This window comes from Spea bombifrons, chromosome 7 (genome assembly GCF_027358695.1).
Source record: "Spea bombifrons isolate aSpeBom1 chromosome 7, aSpeBom1.2.pri, whole genome shotgun sequence".
Taxonomy (NCBI): domain Eukaryota; kingdom Metazoa; phylum Chordata; class Amphibia; order Anura; family Pelobatidae; genus Spea; species Spea bombifrons.
The window spans coordinates 30,187,897-30,208,991 of record NC_071093.1 but is presented as its reverse complement, the minus strand read 5'-3'; the positions used below and the strand labels follow the sequence as shown (position 1 = coordinate 30,208,991).

General features: G+C 39.7%; 1 protein-coding gene across 1 annotated transcript in view; it reads right to left on the bottom strand.

Annotated features, from left to right (window-relative positions):
* Nucleotides 1-576: 576 nt before the first annotated feature.
* The window catches only part of CCNYL1 (cyclin Y like 1), a 29,810-nt gene continuing 9,291 nt past the window's right edge, over nucleotides 577-21,095 (bottom strand). The window contains exons 2-10 of the mRNA XM_053471251.1: nucleotides 18,729-18,803; nucleotides 17,610-17,644; nucleotides 15,467-15,567; nucleotides 12,308-12,343; nucleotides 12,123-12,174; nucleotides 10,710-10,829; nucleotides 5,375-5,541; nucleotides 2,102-2,264; nucleotides 577-898 (exon numbers count right to left, since the gene is read on the bottom strand). Of these exons, the coding sequence (XP_053327226.1) occupies nucleotides 782-898; nucleotides 2,102-2,264; nucleotides 5,375-5,541; nucleotides 10,710-10,829; nucleotides 12,123-12,174; nucleotides 12,308-12,343; nucleotides 15,467-15,567; nucleotides 17,610-17,644; nucleotides 18,729-18,803 (866 nt within the window). The 3' untranslated portion in view covers nucleotides 577-781. The remainder of the gene's footprint in view (nucleotides 899-2,101; nucleotides 2,265-5,374; nucleotides 5,542-10,709; nucleotides 10,830-12,122; nucleotides 12,175-12,307; nucleotides 12,344-15,466; nucleotides 15,568-17,609; nucleotides 17,645-18,728; nucleotides 18,804-21,095) is intronic.

Below are 21,095 nucleotides of genomic sequence, written 5' to 3'. Positions count from 1 at the left end.
CGTACAGCGAGTCTTGATGTCCAGTCAACACCTTTTAAATGGAGCACCATTAGTGACAGAGACATAAACCAGTTCCCAGTACTACTGAAAATGCATCTTCTTTGGATAGTGGCTATTAAACCCAAACCATCTACTTGGCGTTTGTGCTGGTGGGCCACTGAAAATAAAACCTTGCACCTTAAGCATCCTGATTGAATCTGTATCATCAGACTGGGATGTGGCTTTCTTCAGTCCCTTCCACTAGAAGACTCCTTTCACCTGCTCCAAAGTGGCTTTGCATGACTAGAAAAAAGTCTGTACTAACACCAAGGAGAATGTGCAGCACAGATTGTTAAAAAATTAAAATGATAAAACAAGGGCAATAAAATTGTGACTATAATCACATGATTAGTGTTTTAGGTACTAGAATTTTAAACTATATAGTGTTAAAACGTCTTGGTTCACAGCTATTGGCCTACACAGTAAGCATACTAATGTAGGTGGTAGAGGGGTAGCAGAGAGGACGTCAGCTGCTTGCGCTCCACTGATGATCCTGCATTAGGAGACTGTGCTGCTTATTTTACGCCCTCCTCTCTGTTCTTATGGTGTATGCTCCTTGGTCTTGAAGGGCTTCCTGTGCCCTTGTGTTTGCTTCCTGTGCACCCCTTTCTTCCCACAACCCTCATGCTGGAAAACGGCATCACTGCCGGCTCAGGGTAACATAGGAGAGAGTGTGGGAAGTTTGATGGTGTTTCACACCGCGGATGTTCTGGTTGCGCCCTGGCTCTTGTTCCGTCTCGACTCAGGAGATGATCGCATTAGACCGCCGAATGCCAACTAGATTATCAGCACTGATTGATCTCCTCATGGCCACTTTAGAAAGGTCTTTGTACTTATCTTCACACAACCTGGAGATAGCCTGTGGAAGACAGAACGACAACAATTTAGATGGAAGTCCATAAAACAAAAGGGGACATCAAATAATTTATATTATCCTTGCAGATCACCTTTTCCCCCCTCACATCTGGGATCTCACCCGTGCTGCACCCATTTCTGAATTCCCTACCTTGTTCTTTCAGACTACTTTCTCAAGTTGTACCACTGACTAAATGCCCCCCCCCGTTCGAAGCAGCATACAATTCATCCCACAAGGAAAAAAAAACAAATGCCCCCCCTCAGCCCCCTAATAAATTGTAAATATGCACGAGGAGAACCCTCATCTTCTGAACCAGTAAATGTTTTTTGTTACTTTTCATTCTGTATATTGCTTAAGTCTAACATTGTTAATTTTGTAGTCTCCTCTCATTGTAATATATCTAATAAGTCCGCTAGATAAATATATTAAATAAGTATCTTAAAACACTATTTTGGTGTACTGTGTTATTATTCCCTATTAATCAGTAAAAAGTTTCTTAATAAGTAGCTCAATTACAAAAAAATGGTAAAGGCAAGCGCAAATGTGAATATAATTATCCATCCACACTAAGTAAAGTTGCACAATTGGCTTAAAAGGAAAAAAAATACTGCAAGGACAGGTTGGTGAATGAATGAACAGTCTGAAGTCTTTGTGCAATAAAACACAAAGTCACAGCATGTGCCTCTACTCCAATTCACGCAGTACATGCCCGGCAGGGATATGTCATGCAGCTCTGCTATGTATTATCACACGTTACATTTATTTACAGAGCATAGGGATATTCCATAATACTAATATTTCACGGTTAATAAGTGAACTAAAAACCCAAATTATTAAAATTGACAATGACATTAACATGCATGAGGACATAACGGTACAGACAGAGATACGGGCCCAGATCTTACATTCTATCAACCGCACAGAGCAATTACATTTGGGGCTCAGACGGAGGTTTCCATTAACTGATCAGCTAACACTCTAGGATCACCCCCATTTACCCCAATCCAGCACTGTGTGTGTGGAACGTCTACTACTAGAAGCCGTTGAAGGTATGTTTTTACTACTTGACTCTGTGGAGCCCTCTTGTGAGGGGAGCCGGTAGTAATGGGTAACTGTACACCGACAAATGGCGATTGTGTAATAGTTTTTTTTTTTTTTTTTTTTTTACAGCGCCATCAGATTCCATAGCGCTGTGCAGTGTTATACCTCTAGTTTCTGGGCTCTTTCCTTGCTGAGGGGTTCCAGCAGAAAACTGAGGTTATTATCATCTGCTAGGGATCGAAGGTCAAAGTAGTATTTGGCATAAACACTGGCAGGGACGTTAATGTTGAACTGCAACAGCTCCAGAAAATGCCTTTCCATCTCGTTCCTGGAAGTAGAAAAAATAAGACTTATTTTGTGAAAGAACGCAAGGTCTTTTACCAGCAACATCCACTTTCACGTTGCAATCACAGCTATAGGATTCCTATATAAATCTCTGAAATTACCCATTATGGCATTCACATTTTATTAAGATTTGCTGTATTTGGATTCATAAGAAAAGATCAGCTTAAATTTCTTGTCCTTCGTATGTCTGATATTACCCTTAAACTGGTATTCACAGACAGAATTAAAACAAACAAAAAAGTAATAAACTGTGTTCAAAGGAAGACAAACAGTGAAGACGGAGCAGGTTGTTAAATAATTGCGCTAGAAGCCCCCCCAATGACACAGTTGCCAACTATGCACAGGCCTCTCAACCTTCCTTGCTTTGTTTAGAATGCATGATAGAGACAGGCGGCATTATTACAAAGCAAAGTAGATGTCATTGGTTTTGGATAGAGCTCTAAAGTACTTTCTATTGCTCGAGCCAATCAACAAGATCCAATTTATTTGTTGTTGTGGTGAAGAGCGGGCCCTATTACTGCAGCTGTATAGTCGGTTTCTCTGCCCTCCTCCCCTTGTTCTCATGCAGACGCACTATAGTAGAGCAGATGAAAGGAATGATACTTGCTGTTTATTAGCTCAGATGAACTCCGTAGCATTTTCACAAGATTGATAACAGGAAAGGGCCTTTTTTTATTGAAGTACAGACGTACCAACAAAAGAAGTGGGCACATCACCAAGGCAACAAATGGATCAGCAAAGAGCTGCAGCTATTATCTTGGTGAAGAAAGGAGCTCTTGAAGCAATATGGACTTATTGCATAATAAATAAATGGCACTAAGAGAAAGGAGGAATTCCCCTGCCCCCTTCTCAGACGCATAAAAGCAACACGGCTACCACAACCAGTCAACCAATGAATGGCATGGAGATGAACCTCCGGTGGTGATTTTCCCCCCATCATAGTCCATCCCACCAGCCCGACGGATATGCAAGTGCGGCGTTTCCTCAACAGCCAACATTGTAAACAATATAAAACAATCATAAGTTTCTTGTAACCGATCTTATCAAAATCATTCTAACCTTCTAACTAGATCACGCAGCAGACATGAAGGTCCTGAAACGGTCTGACACTCAAGTCTAAACGGATCACCAGAGTTCAGGTAGGGAGAGGAGAATCCTCTCTAGTAAGCTCCAACAGCAGCATACATGAAAAGAAGAGCTCTGACATGGGACTAATAACGTAAAGTGATCACAACAAGTCGCTGCTGGGCAATAAAGCAGGAACGGTCTCATACTTCACTTGAAATAATATGGTTAGGCTTCTACGATAAAGCGTGGTCAATGGTTTTTGTAAGAAGCGACACTTTGGTATTTAGCAATATATTGTAGAACTTGGCAGAGAACAAAAATGACATGCTTTCTGGTCACTGCGCGACTATACCAATAGATATGTACTAGCTATAAAAAGTACTCCGTAGAAACACTACAGCATGAAGAGCCGGTTCATCCTGTGCTTTGCTCTCCATTTAAATACAAAGCTACATATAGAGAGAATAGCTTTGATTAATGTACACTCGGAGCCCAGGTTGTCACCAGAATTAATATCCTGCCTTGACTTGGAGTGCATGCTTATAGAAATGTAAATTATGGGAACGCTATTTCAGCTTTCCTGTGCTTTTGAACCTATTTCTTCAATACACAGCACACGGATAGAACACAGGGTGAACATAAATCCATCGAGTCTATATGATCTCCCCATCTATATATCCGTGATGTTAGGTTCTGTGACCAAGTAAATACAATTGGGTAGAATGGATGGAAGAAAAACTTCCACACAAAACGGTGATCCCAGGGTCCACAAGTTACGCATCCTGAAGTCTGGCTGGTAGGACCATTATTTCAGATTTGCATTTTGTCTTTATATTAGCGATATGTGTAACTAATGTTTACATGTTATTCTGGACCACAACATCAGATGCATCTACAGGGCAAAAAGCCATAGAGAATAAAATCATAGTAAAGCTATAATGCAAATCTGGCACCTTTCCTAAATTTAAAAATGGATCCCTTAAGGACAGAGCTGCTTTTTATTTTTTTGTACCTTCTGTGACAACGGCTGTTTTAACATTTCTGTGGCACTAGTGTTTTCTTCTCTCTAATTTAATGTACCCACACAAATTGTATATATATATTTTATTTTTTATTTTTTTTAGGACAAGGGCTTTCTGTAGATACCATTATTTTGATCATATCTAGTTTACTATAACAAATATATATAAAATATGGTGAAAAATTGAAAAAAGTACTTTTACATCAAAAATTATCTAAAAAAAACCCGCTAAATAGATTTTACTATTTGTCCTGAAATAGTCAATGTTTTCATTGTCATAAGGCAATAAGTACAAGCAGCATATGGCTATTTCAAAACTGGTCATTCTGCCCCATGTGCTATTTGGGACATTGCTGAACACAGCAAATTTAATTTACCTCATCAAATGACTTATTTAACATAGTCATTTAACATGCCAGTATTTTAACGCTTTCCATGCGAGAATTGTTTGTGGTAATTTTAGTACTTGCTCAAATTATATATTTTTTTATGGACTTTGTTTGTTTGGAAAGGTTACCATGATGGTGACATCAGTTGAGATTTATTTTTTAACACATTCTGACTACAAAGCTGGGCTCGATTGACTTGCATGGTGGAATGCAGTACCTGTATTCCAGAGTTCACAGGAGGGTCTGGAGAGACCCCCTTGGAAACTTGTTTACTCGTTTTAAAGGATGCCGCCATCTTGGCAAAAAGTCTTGCAGTGGCATTTGTGACCACTCTACAGACAGAGTCCTGAGGTGGTTGTTCGCCTCCTAAGCTCTTCTAATAAAGTGTATGTCGGATGTCGAAGCCCTGGGCAGGGGCCACAAATGGCCCCTGATGCCAATCTCAGTGTTGCTGAATGCCTCGACATCAAGGCATTACAGAAACACCATTTGGGTGAAGAAAGTGATCATAAATCTCTTTCTACACCCGTTTAAAAAGTCATGACGCGCCAGGCAGGTCAATTATCGTTTACTGATTTTTAGGAAAAAAAACAAAAAAACACACAAACTACTTACATGTCTTCAACAGTAATATCCTTCAGAATCTGGCAATAGTCGACGTTCCAGACTGCTTGATCATCCCAAACTTTAGAAGCCAACAAAATGGCACCCAACACAATCCGTTTCCAGTTACTGGGGCAAATGTCAATTTCTGCATATGTCAAAAGCCTTTCCAAGTAAACCTATGATAAAAAGCAACAATACATGTTATTTCTAGAGCACCAGCAGATTCCGTAACGCTGTTATAAACCGTGGTAATTATAAATTGGCAATTAATATGTTGTTCAGGTATTGGTTGTGAAAATTTATTTCAAATGATCAACTTCTTTACATTTTGAATTCACACAACTTAAAAGCATTGATTCACTATTTATTAGCTGGTTAATAGCAAAACATTGTATTTTGGAAGAAAGACTATAAAGCATAGACATAAATGCCATTCGCCTAGGTTTCAGATACAGAAAGTACAGGGGAAAGGGCACTTTTCTAATCTGAGAATGTAACTTTTTTTTTTCCTTGCCAGGGCATATTGTTAAAAACACCGTTTCCACTCCATGCTTAAGCTGCATACGACTGGGGAACATAAGCAAAAATATGAAGCCCTAGTTAACCCCTTCGCGACCTTTGCCGGTTCAGGACCGTCATGACAAGAAGGTCACTAAATGACCTTTGACGGTCCTGAACCGTCAAAAAGTTAAATAAGCTTAGAAAGTGATCAAGGATCACTTTCTTCGCTTAAACGGCCTTGCTGCAATGCCTCGATGTCGAGGCATTCAGCAAGGCCGAGATCGGCATCGGGGGCCATGTCTGGCCCCTCCCCGGGGCGTCAACAGCCGCCATACATTGTATGGCGGCGGACGCCCGTTTTAAAAGCGTTTAGGAGGCGATCAACGATCGCCTCCTAAACTTAAATGGTGTCGCTGGAATGCCTCGATCAGGAGGCATCCAGCGACACCAAACACTTACCTTTAGGTGGGCTGTGACCGCTCCGGAGAGCGGTCACAGCCGCAGCTGCCGGTGATCTTCGCCATCAAGTAAGATGGCGGCGGCCCGGGAAATAAAACAAGAGAGACGAAAAAGTTCGCTAGAGGGTCTCCAGACCCTCTAGAGAACTGGCTCCACTTGCTGGTTGAATACAGGTACTGCATTCAACCATGCAAGTCAATGGAGCCCAGCTTTCTAATCACTATGTGATTAGTAAAATATTCAAAAAAAAAAAAAAATGGAAAAAAAAAATAAAAAAAATGTGCTAACATTTAAAAATAATTATGCAGTGATGTCACTAGATGAACCATCCAGTACCAGCAAAATGTGTAAAAAAAAATATAAAAAAAGTATTAAAAAAATAAAAAAATAAAGTTTATTATTTTGAGCAAGTGCTAAAATTTCTCAAAAATCTCAAAGAGTTAAAATAAAAACACTTCAAATACCCAAGGGGTGTCTAATATATAAAAAAAATGGCTGATGGGGTAAATTGGAGTGGCCTAGCTCACAGATAGGGCATAGGTACAGACTGACCAAAATGGAGAAAAAAAGCGCACTTCCCAAATGTGGCATTTTAAATCTGAAACAACCCGACAAACCCATGCATGTCGGGTATCACTGCACTCAGGAGATGTTCCTGAACACATATTGGGGGGTTGTTTGACAGTGACATATACCAGAACCTGTATATCTATAACTAAAGTACAATTTGTGTGAAAAAAATTACTATTACAAAGTTTGACAAAGTGTAGTTCTATAATTGGTGCATGGAAAGGGTTAAAATAACAGCATTCGGAATACCCTGGGGTGTCTAGTTTTCCAAAATATATGGTTTGAATGGGTTAAATTTAGTTAACCGGCTTCAAAGATATTCCAAAGAGGAGATGGAGGCAGAATGACCAAATGACCACCTGAATTACGCATGCCCCAAAAGTAGCCTTTTACCAGCCAAACAATCTGACAAACCCATGCATGTGGGGTATCGCTGTACTCAGGAGATGTTCCTGAACACACATTGGGGTGTTGTTAGACAGTGGCATATACCAGAACCTGTATATCTATAACTAAAATACAATTTGTGTGGAAAAAAAAATAAAAAAAATTACTATTACAAAGTTTGACAAAGTGTAGTTGTATAATTGGTGCATGGAAAGGGTTAAAATTACAGCATTTGGAATACCCTGGGGTGTCTAGTTTTCAAAAATATATGGTTTGAATGGGTTAAATTGAGTTAACCAGCTTCAAAGATGTTCCAAAGAGGAGATGGAGGCAGACTGACCAGATTTGTTAAAAAAGATTTGGAAATCATAAAACGCTGCTTGTACTTATTGCCCTATAATGTACAAAAAACAGCAAAAAAACATAAAAACATTGGGTATCTCTTAACTCAGGACAAGTAGTAGAATCTATTTAGCTAGTTTTTTTACTTGCTTTTTTAGGTGAGTAAAATATTTTTCAAATAAAAGTCATAAAATGTCTTTTTTTTCAATTTTTCACCATGTTTTTTTTATTTTTTTTATAGTAAATAAGATGATACGATCAAAATAATGGTATCTGAAGAAAGCCCATCTTGTCCTGAAAAAAACAATATATAACTTATGTGGGTACACTAAATGGGTGAGGAGAAAATTACACCTGAACACAAGCACCACAAAAGTGTCAAAACAGCCTCGGTCCCACAGGGTAGAAAACGAAAAATGAGCCCGGTCCTTAAGGGGTTAAAGAGCCATTATTGTGGAGGCAGACAGTGACACCTTGTGGTTGAACTGAAGAACTGATGAAACCATCTCTAAGTACGGCAGCGGGTCAACGTTGTTTTAAATGGAAGAGCTTGGGAACAGCAAAACACCCACTTACCTTAAAAGTAAAACATACTGTTGAATATAATTGATTGATAACCAGTGTCATGTCCCATATTACTGCCATTATACCATTAGCCCTTTAGGCTAAGAAAATGTTTACCATGCATTGAAGCAAATGTCAGGTAACGTAAATGATACAGAACCTGTGGCTGATGACACGGTTTACAGTAGCACGGATACCACATCGATTTGGCAGATAGCGATTTTCCTTTCATCTTGAAACAAAGGCAATTTCCAGTGTGTTTAAGTTTTGGAAAAAGCATGAACAAAAGTCAGAGTAAGATTGGAATATATTTGTCCCAACCTGTATTGTCCGGGAAAATTGTATTTAATTGTACTATCTGCAGTACCGCAGGCTCTATGATTTAGTATTAAGAAAAAGCAGCATTTTCAGGCTGGTTTATTAACCCCTTAAGGACCGGGCTCATTTTTCGTTTTGTACCCTGTGGGACCGAGGCTGTTTTGACACTTTTGTGGTGCTTGTGTTCAGCTGTAATTTTCTCCTCACCCATTTAGTGTACCCATATAAGTTATATATTGTTTTTTTCAGGACAAGATGGGCTTTCTTCAGATACCATTATTTTGATCGTATCATCTTATTTACTATCAGAAAAATAAAAAAAAACATGGTGAAAAAATGAAAAAAAACATTTTATGACTTTTATTTGAAAAATCTTTTACTCACCTAAAAAAGCAAGTAAAAAAACTAGCTAAATAGATTCTGCTACTTGTCCTGAGTTTAGAAATACCCAATGTTATGGTTTTTTGCAAGTTATAGGGCAATAAGTACAAGCAGCGTTTTAGGATTTCCATATCTTTTTTAACAAATCTGGTCAGTCTGCCTCCATCTCCTCTTTGGAACATCTTTGAAGCCGGTTAACTCAATTGAACCCATTCAAACCATAGATTTTTGAAAACTAGACACCCCAGGGTATTTCAAATGCTGTTATTTTAACCCTTTCCATGCACCAATTATACAACTACACTTTGTCAAACTTTGTAATAGTAATTTTTTTTATTTTTTTTCCCACACAAATTGTACTTTAGTTATAGATATACAGGTTCTGGTATATGTCACTGTCAAACAACACCCCAATGTGTGTTCAGGAACATCTCCTGAGTGCAGTGATACCCGCCATGCATGGGTTTGTCATGTTGTTTGAGATTTAAAATGCCACATTTGGGAAGTACGCTTTTTTTCTCCATTTTGGAAAGTCTGTACCTATGCCCTATCTTTGAGCTCGGCCACTCCAATTTACCCCATCAGCCATTTTTTTTTATATTAGACACCCCTTGGGTATTTGAAGTGCTTTTATTTTAACTCTTTGTTGAGATTTTTGAGAAATTTTAGCACTTGCTCAAAATAATAAACTATTTTTTTATTTTATTTTTTACACATTTTGCTGGTACTGGATGGTTCATCTAGTGACATCACTGCATAATTTTTAAATGTTAGCCCATTTTTTTTTTTCCCATTTTTTTTTTTGAATATTTTACTAATCACATTGTGATTAGAAAGCTGGGCTCCATTGACTTGCATGGTTGAATGCAGTACCTGTATTCAACCTGCAAGTGGAGCCAGAGTTCTCTAGAGGGTCTGGAGACAATCTAGCCAACTTTTAAAACTTGATTTTTTTTTTTTTTTTTTTTTACAGGGCGGCCGCCTCTTGCTGATGGCGAAGAACACCGGCAGCTGCGGCTGTGACCGCTCTCCGGAGCGGTCACAGCCCATCCAGAGGTAAGTGTTTGGTGTCGCTGGATGCCTCCTGAATGAGGCATTCCAGCGACACCATTTAAGTTTAGGAGGCGATCGTTGATCGCCTCCTAAACGCTTTTAAAACGGGCGTCCGCTGCCATACAATGTATGGTGGCTGTTGACGCCCCCCCGATGCCGATCTCGGCCTTGCTGAATGCCTCGATATCGAGGCATTACAGTAACGCCGTTTAAGCGAAGAAAGTGATAGTTGATCACTTTCTAAGCTTATTTAATTTTTTGACTGTTCAGGACGGTTCTGAACCTACAAAGGTCATTAAGGGGTTAAAAGCATTTCAATAATACTACTGGCTTAAGGGGTTTGGGGATAGTTTATTTTATTTATTTTTTTACTTGTAAGGGCAATAGTGTGGCAGAGTACTTTGTATAACATGCCTTTAGAATGCATCTGTGTTTTTTTCATAGTCACGTTATTGACTTTTTTTTGGTTTTGGCCACACATAGGGAAAAGTTTAAAGCCTGTTTTGTGCCAAAAGATTCCGAAAGGCAGCATTTTGTGCACGACCTGATGTGTTTGAAGTATTAACTTTTACTATGTTTTATAGTTGATCGTTCTAGGGATGTTTTCCTCTATATTGTTATATGACCGGTTAAGAAGCCCAGTAGCACTTTTATCAATATTTGCCAAAACCGTTAATATATTTCAAACCATTTGGTACAATGCATAAAACACATTCTGCATGTATAAACTGTACAGGACCCGGACAGGCTGGATGGGCTTCGTACTTACCAACGTAACAATTGCACACTCTGCTGTTAGCTGGGCTGCACTAAATAGGGTCCTCACAAACCGGTAGATGTGCTTATGGTCTGGGTCGTGCTTACAATAATCTTCCGTCACCTCTTCACGCTGGAAAACCAAAAGGTTACAGTTCAATCTTTCCGCAGATTTTCAAAGAAAAACATCATCACTTTCATTTAGTAAAGCCAAATTACAAAAAGTTAGTCTGGTGCAGAGTTTGACAAGTGGTTTTATCACCATAGCAACCAATGACATGGTCTAATCAGCAGGAATATTCTATTGGTTGCTACAATAAGACTGCTTCGCAAACTATTCAGACTATTGATTAAGCAAGACACATGTGAGCCTAAAATGCCAACTGATGTAACATGTGACAGAAAAGAGCAAGAGAAACAAATGACAAGTGATAAAAAATGGATTGAAGTTAAGATCTAATGGCCAAGGCCCCTTAGACCTTACACACTGCTACTTGGGCTTCTACAACCCCAAGTACAGTAAATACAAGAACACTACAAAGGAGCCCCCATCTTCTTTCCTCTTGTTTTGCAAGGGTCTGGGAAGACGGGGCACTTCAATTACCTGAAATTGGGGGTTTCTGTTAGACGATCCATAGGGGCCAGATCTGTGTGCAGGATTCCGAGGTTTTATGACTTTTTTCCACCAGCTAAGTTTGTGTTCAGGCCTTTTCTGGTGGCCAACAGGAACTTGCAACGTCAACAGAAGCTGACATTGCGGAGTTCCATTGCTAACCTTAACAGGCATACCTTTTTGTGGGGATTTTTTTGCTAGAAGCTGACAAAATTGAAAATATTAGGTATATTTGATGGTAGGGAAGCCTTAAACTCAGAGCTAGTCAATACTAAATATATATGACTGCGTGCATGTGTAAACAGTTTAATTATTAAATGGAAATAGATCCCTTCTAACATTTAAATAGGCTGGTCTTCTGCTATACTGTGTAACCTGCAAAGAACTTGGCCAAGAGAATCTTCACGGAATCTTCTCCATATGGCCGACTTTGCGAGGCTACTATAATAAATATGGCTAACTGTTCTTAGGAAAGGTTTCCTTCTGAGGATGTTTAACATCCAATCATCTCTAAGGTTAATGCAGATTTTACATATCCATGTTTTTATGCACCCTCCAGTTTAAATTCTGCACTTCTATCCAAAATCCTTTTTAAACATGAAAAACGAAACGGGTTTAAGATTTCCAAATATGAACCAGCAAATAAGGTGAACAAAAAAATAATCGAGGGCCGCACTTACAAGAGGTATAGAGGAATTGAGTTTTACATAAATAAAAAAAAAAACCACCACAAAAATCTGTAAATACCCAAGACCAAGGTTTTAGCTTCTCCCTATTTTTGTGACCAAGTAAACAAAACCTATCCGCACTTACCGTTAAAGGGTGTAATTTTTCATCAAATATATCCAACGATCTATCCGAGTCCCTGCAAAACATAAAATTGGTTAAAAAAAAAAAAAAAAAAAAAAAAGCTGAAAGTTTATTAAGAGAAAATCACTAATACAAAAACTATTAAGGTGGGATTGAAGGCAGATAGTAGAATAAGTAGAAAACCATACCTGTTCTTTATATGATAATATATTGCTAGAGTAACGCTGCAAAAAAAGAAAAAAAATTCAGTACCAAATGGTTAAAAAATATCTTTCAGTAGGACAACTTTCTTATAAGACATACAAATCTCAGGAGGAGTAAAAATATTTTTACACTACTTCATATTAACCAGCACAGGGCTTTATTTAGCTTTAAAAAATACTAGCTAATATAACATCCACATTTCTTTTTTCAAACACGTGTGTTACTGTTTTTCTAGTACTTTCCTAGAAAGTATCCCCAATATTATTTTTCTTCCTTCAAATGGAAAATCCTAACACCAACTACTCAACTAAATGACAAAAAAAAACGACATGCGCTTCAATGTCCCACAGAAGAGGCTGAAAATCTCACCCACACCTACAGAATTATTTTCAAAACCAAACTTCAACAAGGCCACCGCGAATGCTCTCATTTATTTAGAGGGCGACGCATCAAATGGATCTTTATAAACAAACAATGAAGGAAAAAAGTATTTGATCCCCTGCTGATCAGTCTATAATTTTAATTGAACAGTGAGGGACAAAACAAAATATTCAGAATAACGCATTTCAAATAAGATATACATTGACTTGGTACTTGGTGGCAAAACCCTTGTTGGCAATCACAGAGGTCAGACATATCTTGTAGTTGGCCACCAGGTTTGCACACATCTCAGGAGGGGTTTTGTCCCACTCTTCTTTGCAGATCCTCTCCAAGTCATTAAGGTTGCGAGGCTGACGTTTGGCAACTCTAACCTTCAGCTCCCGCCACAGATTTTCTATGGGATTAAGGTCTGGGGACTGGATAGGCCACTCCATTTGTTGCATTGGCCATGTGTTTTGTGTCACTGTCATGCTGGAATACCCATCCTTGACCCATTTTCAATGCCCTGTCTGAGGGAAGGAGGTTCTCATCTAATCGTCCCTTTGATGCGGTGAAGTTGTCCTGTCCCCTTAGCGGAAAAACACCGCCAGAGCATAATGTTTCCCCCTCCGTGTTTGACGGTGGAGATGGTGTTCTTGGGGTCATAGGCAGCATTCCTCCTCCTCCAAGCACGGCAAGTTGTGTTGATGCCAAGTAGCTCGATTTTGGTCTCATCTGAACACAACACTTTTACCCAGTTCTCCTCTGAATCATTCAGATGATCATTGGGAAAAATCAGACGGCCCTGTGCATGTGGTTTCAGTCCTTCACAGCGTAGCGTGTTACCAATTGTTTTCTTGGCGACTATGGTCCCAGCTTCCTTGAGATCATTGACAAGATCCTCCCGTGTAGTATTGGGCTCATTGCTCACCATTTTCATGATCATTAAAACTCCACGAGGTGAGATCTTGCATGGAGCCCCAGACCGAGGGAGATTGACAGTTATTTTGTGTTTCTTCCATTTGCGAATAATCGCACCAACTGTTGTCACCTTCTCACCAAGCTGCTTGGCGATGGTCTTGTAGCCAATTCCAGCCTTGTGTAGGTCTACAATCTTGTCTCTGACATCCTTGGACAGCTCTTTTGTCTTGGCCATGATTGATTGCTTCTGTGGACAGGTGTCTTTTATACAGGTAACAAGCTGAGATTAGGAGCACTCCCTTTGAGGGTGCTCCTAATCTCGGCTCGTTACCTGTATAAAAGACACCTGGGAGCCAGACATCTTGCCGATTGATAGGGGGTCAAATACCGTATTTGCTCGATTATAAGACGACCTCCCAAAATCTGGATATTAACTTAGGAAAAAGAAAAAGCCTGAATATAAGACTACCCTAAAGGAAAAAAGTTTTACCAGTAAATGTTAATTCATGTAAACTATTTTTTTTAATAAAAGCTATGATTGAGAAAAATATTTTTTTTGTTTTTATTTCCTTGTATTTTCCAACCTGTCCCCCAGTTACGCACATCTGCCCCCAGGCTTGCCACACCAATATGGCACTGTGGCCCATGATATGCCTTTTAACACTCTATATGCCACTGTGCCCCATGGTATGCCTTTTGACCCCCTATGTGCCACTCTGCCTCCAGAAATGCCTTATACCCCTATATCCCATTCTGGCATTTAGGAGGTTAAAATGCATATTATGGGGCAGAGTGGCATATAGGGAGGTATAAGGCATTCCAGGAGGCAGAGTGGCATTCAGGGAGTTAAAAGGCATTGTATAGAGCACTCTGCCTCCAGAAATGCCTTATACCCCTATATGCCACTCTGGCATTTAGGGGGTTAAAAGGCATATTATGGGGCAGAGTGGCATATAGGGAGGTATAAGGCATTTCAGGAGGCAGAGTGCTCTATTAAATGCCCCCTTAACGCCACTCTGCCTCCTGAAATGCCTTATACCTCCCTATATGCCACTCTGCCCCATAATATGCCTTTTAACCCCCTAAGTGCCAGAGTGGCATATAGGGGTATAAGGCATTCCAAAAATGCCCTATGCCCCATTTAACACACACACACACACACCTTACCGGTGCTTCCAATTTCCTGCTGTATTGCCTGGGCAGCGGGTTGACGTCTCCTTCCGCTGCAGCCGGAAGGAGGTGGAGTTGGCAGCGGGGGTTTGTCTGCGTTGCGCAACTGACGCAGACAACCCCCGCTGCTAGCCACACCTCCTTCCGGCTGCAGCGGACGTTGTCTACGCGGATTGCGTACACGTTGACCTGCTGCCCCGGCAATACAGCAGGAAGCACCGGTAAGTGTTAAATGGGGGGGGGGGGAGACAGGAGGATCCAGGTCCCCTGCAGCGGTGCGGGGGGTCTGATTAGAAGACGACCCTGATTAGAAGACGAGGGGTATTTATTTCACTGAGTAAAATGCAAATCAATGTATATCTTATTTGAAATGCATTATTCTGGATTTTTTTTTGTTATTCTGTCTCTCACTGTTTATATAAACCTACCATTACAATTATAGACTGATCATGTCTTTGTCAGCGGGCAAAACGTACAAAATCAGCAGGATAACAAATAAGTTCTTCTTTCACTGTAACTGATTTGTAAGGTGGGTGAAGCACAAATGAAACTCAAAATAAAGTGCGTATATTAATCCCCTATAATTCCATGAAACTACCAACATAGGTTCAGAACCAAGTACATTACAATGTGAATTGCGTTCTACGTTACGTGAGCAATCTGAATTTAATAAAAAGCTCTCCATCACTCACCATTTTATTGTGCTTCTAAGGTTGGGTTGGCTGACTGTGCTGTCGTCTAGAAATATTGTTGAACATGAGCTGTACTTCTTTGTAAGTTGCCCAGGAGATACCTGTTGGATAGATAACAGGAAAAAAGTAATCCAGGCTACTAGAAGCACAACTTCTACAGAGCATTGCATTTGTATATTGTGTCCCTATATTGTTACAGATACAACACAATTGATGAATCCGCTGTATAAGTGCTGCCATCTCCCGGCCAGCAGAACACCCTACAGGGCTGCACAGTTCATGTTTGATCGTTAAAATTACTTAATAGCGGAGCATGAAATCGAGCTATTTAAAAGGGAGGTTTCATGGGGGGAAATACAGCGCAGTAAACAGTGACGTGGTTTAGCACTGCGACAACACGACTCATTTTATTCCAATAAACTTCCTTTATCGGCAGTCCCGTCCGCCACGTGTTATTTTGGGTCACTTTCCCTGCCCAAACACCACACTAAGTTGATTCTTCATGGCAATGCTTGTACAATGAAATCTTTTCCTCCATTTGGTCAGGTTGGTTAATTAAGACTAAGCAATTCTATTGTATACCATAAGCACAGCATGATAATAAGGAGTCAGGTTGTTTGTCTAGTAGAATAGGCTAACATAACAGCGCGAGACCACATACAAATGGCTAATATGCAGACTACTGTAAACATTTATAAGCCAAGACTTGTTAAAGAAAAAAAGCACAATGTTTCTGAAAACCCTGTTAATGGCAATCACCTCTGAAACCAAGCCATTGAAATCAGTAAAAGAATAGGTTAAATCAGGGCTCGACAAATCCCAGGCGCCAGGTCGCCATGGCGACTCAGAATTTTGTCCTGGCGCCTAGGAGTTTGTCAGCCTCTTACATTCACAAAAAAATGCCCCCGTGTCACCACGCGGGGGCGCTGCTGTTGCTGTCTGCCCAGGAGTCTGGGCAGACAGCACAGCCACTCCGAGCCCACCCCCGAGCCTGTGATCACTCCCACGGAGTGATCCTGTAGGCTGAAACCGCGATTGCAGAGAAACCTGCAATAGCGTTTTCAGCTGCCACAGGCAGCTTCAGGAAAGGGGGTTCAGCGTTGATTGGGTCCCCACACAAGTGTGGGGACCTGACACAACATCCCCCTGCTGCCTGATCGCTCCATGAGAGCGACAGGGCAGCGTTAACCCCTTCAATGCCGCGATCGCGGCATTTAGGGGTTAATTCCCGTTTTTCAAGGGGCTCTGCTGCTGGTGGTCTGCCTGGAAGTCCAGGCAGACCAGCAACAGCAAAAACGAGCCCCCACAAGCCCTTTGATGACTCCTGTAGGCATGGAAGCCTACAGCAGTCATCAGAGACTTCCCCCTGCAATGGCTGGTCTATAGACCAGCAATTGCTTCCCAGCTGCCAGAGGCAGCTTCAGTGACAGGGGGAGAGGGTTCTATGGTCTCCACATGAGTGTGGAGACCAGCCCCAAAACCCCCCTGCTGCCTGATCGCTCCATGAGAGCGACAGGGCAGCGTTAACCCCTTCAATTCCACAATTGTTTATAACACATTCGTGGCATTGCAGGGGTTAACATTTGTCCCCACAAGCTTGTGGGGACTAAATATCAATCAATGCTGTGCTCCAATGGAACATCAGCATTGAAAGTGTTAAAAAAAATATATATATCAAAAAATATTATTTAAAAAAAAACAAACCAAAAAAACAGCACTGACCTGAAAGTCCAGGGTGCTTCCAGGTCAAATGCTGTGAGTTTAGTAAGTGGGCTGATGATGATCAGATCACTCCTAACCAACTGTTCGTTTAAAAAAAAATCCTGGCTTCTAACTTTTTTAGCTGGCGCCTAGATTCACAACAAATTTGTCAAGCCCTGGGTTAAATCATTTTCCACATGTGTGAGCCACCCATGCACTGAAATACATCTGGTACTCAAAGATAAAACAGGCATAAAAAAAATCAATAAAGATTAAGCATTGTTTTAAATAGTTCAATACACTGAAAACATACAAAAGGACTGCCAGTGAATATGGCATTCACCAAAAAAAAACAGCTGCAGATCTAGAACCCTAGGATCAGATTGTGTTTTCCTTACGTGATACGAGTAAATCAACAAAACTTAAGGGTAGGCATACTTACATGATTTATATGGTTGCTCTTCCTCTTTTCTCGTACTATAAAAGAAAAAGATATACAAAGTCATGAACACCTGACCACAGAATGACCTGGTTTAAGGGTCTTTAAGGTATAGCCATTAGGAAGCCACATCTACCTCCAGGTGGACACCTACACATCTTTAGTATACATTGTACCCATCAAATCTACCCACACACAGAGCTTTTAGTGTTAATCTGCATATATAAACTACCCACAGACTTGCCATTTGTTTTTCTGGTAAATGTTGAAGATTTTAGCTACAGTCAGACTATTTCCCACCTTGGGGACGCTTCATACCAATATGTAAAGAAAAAGGCCAGCCCTGTTCATATGGACAGCATTACTATATTCTTGTCAATACCATGGGGAATAAGCCTGCTTTTGCTCACCTATGAGTGAAGTAGTTCAAAATATTTATTAAATTATTTATTCAAAGTACAAATAGCCTTAAGTTAAGATGAGTGTCATTGTTATTGCTTTCTTCTACCATTATTAAAACGAGATATACTTTGAATTTAAACTTTAAAAACCCCCTCCCCAAGCAGTGACTCGTACCTTTGTTAAGGTATATTTGGTCCAAAACATGCTAGACCCTATTGGTCTGCAGTTTATTAAGGTCATGTGACTCGCACCCCACGGCCTTTTGATACGAATAGAACACATATGGTAACACTGTCACATTTTAATAGACTGGATGTAGGAGTTGGGTTTTAAATACCTCCTCTTCTATAATAGAAATTCCTAATGCCAGGATGTCATTGGAGCTAAAAATTGGTTCTAAAGTTAGACTGAAAAACACAAGACTATTTCACACTTTTCATGGAAATGCTTCTCTGATCACCCTGTAACTCCGGATAAAAGTATTTTTAAGATGGTTGATGCAGAATTCAGATTTCCCTAATGAGCATCTGGCGTGTTTCTTCCCACGTTAAACTCCGTAAACCATGTAAATCTTGCACGGGAGGAATTTGGTCACGTGTATAATGTTAACTGCTGTGTATGTAGCCGAGTAAAAATTTCATGTGTATCATCCAAAAATAGTATGCTCATCCAACCAGTCCTTACACATTTCTCTGTCTCCATTTACACACACACACTTACCATCAGTCTGCGACTTGCTGAGAAATATTGTGCTTGCTCGCGGATGGTCAGAAGGATTTGACTCTGGTGCCAAATCTGGAACAAAATGCACATAAAGCAATTAAAGAAAACAGTATAGCTGAATCCTGCCCTGGCACGGCCAACACCACGGACAAGGGGCTCATCTCTGAAATCAGTAGAACACAAACAGATTTGATTATATGTGAAGTAGGCTCCTTTCGAACGCATATTGAACTCACTGAAATCTATCACTACACCATCGGTGTATGCATACATATACATAAATAAATAGAAACTATTTGCTCTCTGAATTTTATGGTTTTACAATCATCTGTTCCATAGCAGGTCTAAAAATTAGGTAAATACAACCTCAGATGAACACGTGACATTACACCGTGATTTATGCAACAAAAATAAAGCCAAAATGAAGAAGCCATGTGTGAAAAACTAAGTACACCTTATGATTCAATAGCTTGTAGAACCAGCTTTAGCAGCAATAACATGGAAATAATTTTCTGTATGACTTTTCATAATAGGACAACTGAGTTTTATAGAGCGTTTGTATGTGTATATTACCTTTTATTTCCCTTTAAAAAGTTTAAGGAAAAAAAAAGTACACGATTGGAAAACATTAATTTCTTGGATATATGCAAGGTCTGTATGTGTATTTAAAGTGAACAGCAAAGCATTTGGTAACTGGCAGGCTGCATTAATTATCTTGCTTACCCTTTACATCTCTTACCTAAAGATAAAAATCATTTGTCAACATTTGCTGCTTCTAGGTGTGAGGTACAAGCCCCTTTAGTAACAGAAAGCACAATCGCATTTTAACCTTGATAATTAACAACAAAGTTTCTCTACATTTATATATATTTCTACACATACATTGTGTTTTGCATTTCCCTGCAATTATCAAAATTGCAGAGGCAGCGTTAAGATAGTGGGACCTTATTTATAAAGGTTCATTCTAGGGCAAATTTATAAAATGTGGAGATAACAAGGAAACCAGTGCACTAGACATGTTCTTAATACATATGATCCACTGTTTGTAAAACACCCGTTATGGTGTGTATATATGATCATTATAACAAGTGAAAGTAAATTAAATACTTTCTTAAATGATGGATTTAAGAGTCTGTTACACATGGTACCTATGTATTGTATATCAAAAGCTGCAATAAATTCCTTGTATATGCAATAAATGTCTGCCAGGCAATGTTTTGTTTGGATATTTGCTTCAACTAGTATGCCAGGTGAGGTCAATTGGGACAGGAAAGCCATTAGTATGCAGATTAAACTGTGGCTTTGTTTATAGAATAAAGACAAGGCACTGCCCATGAAAGGCTGTGATACATAATATAGGCATGGTGTACAAGGCTTCAAGGTAACAGAGTCAATATCACAGGACAAAACAGGAGCTCAATAAGTCTGTTATAACCTAGAACTGTTGGCAAAGCTGAGGGGTCAAGTAGTTTTTATGTAATGTAAAGAAGTTTTACTTTATTGAGAGGGTGGTAGGCAAATAGAACAGCCTCCCATTAGAAATGGTTGAGGATAATGCAGTCGGTTAATTTAATCATACACGGGATCGGCGTCAAATTCTATGTTTCTATCATTTAAAATTAAATGCACCATGCCCTTGGACAGGCCACATACCAATCACCTGTATGATGACTGTAGGACTATAACAAATGGAAGCACCAGCAGGAAGTATTTGACTTTTTAGCTGATGGAGAAATGATATTACATACATCCAGTATAGGCAAACGCCCATGCGTACTCTGCCCATAGCCTAGGTAAAGTGTAATGCCAAAGAGTTACTTCAAGTGTCTTCTTAAAGGCCAGAGCTGAAGTTCTTCCAGTTCCAACTTAGACCGCCTTTCCTTGTTCATGCAATCCACTAAAGTGATGTAACTATGGATGTAGAGACAAAGATTGATGGTGCAGGAACTGTTCCAAAACTGTACTCTTTACACAGTTCAGCACAATATTCAATATGCAACCCTATTATCTCTTCTTTATTGCAAAGTTGCTGATTGCTATTGAATCAGTCTTTGGAATGATTGGGCGAGGAGAGAGGGGTGACTTCAGGATAAGACATTGATCAGACAACGCAGGAGAGCTGCAACAGTTCTCTTCTATCTGATGTTCAAAACTTGTTAGAACAAAGAAATACAGCCATTTAAAAAAAAATTTAAAAAAAATCATGACTGATCTGACTTTGGTCTGTTCCTTGTGAAAAAAGTCAGTAGTTATTTATTCCTTTCTTCACTAATTTGTATTATAAATGCTGAAGAATGTAGCACAATGAAGCTTTATTAGCCATCAGAAATGAGATTGCAGCAATTAATGGAAATGTATATTGGA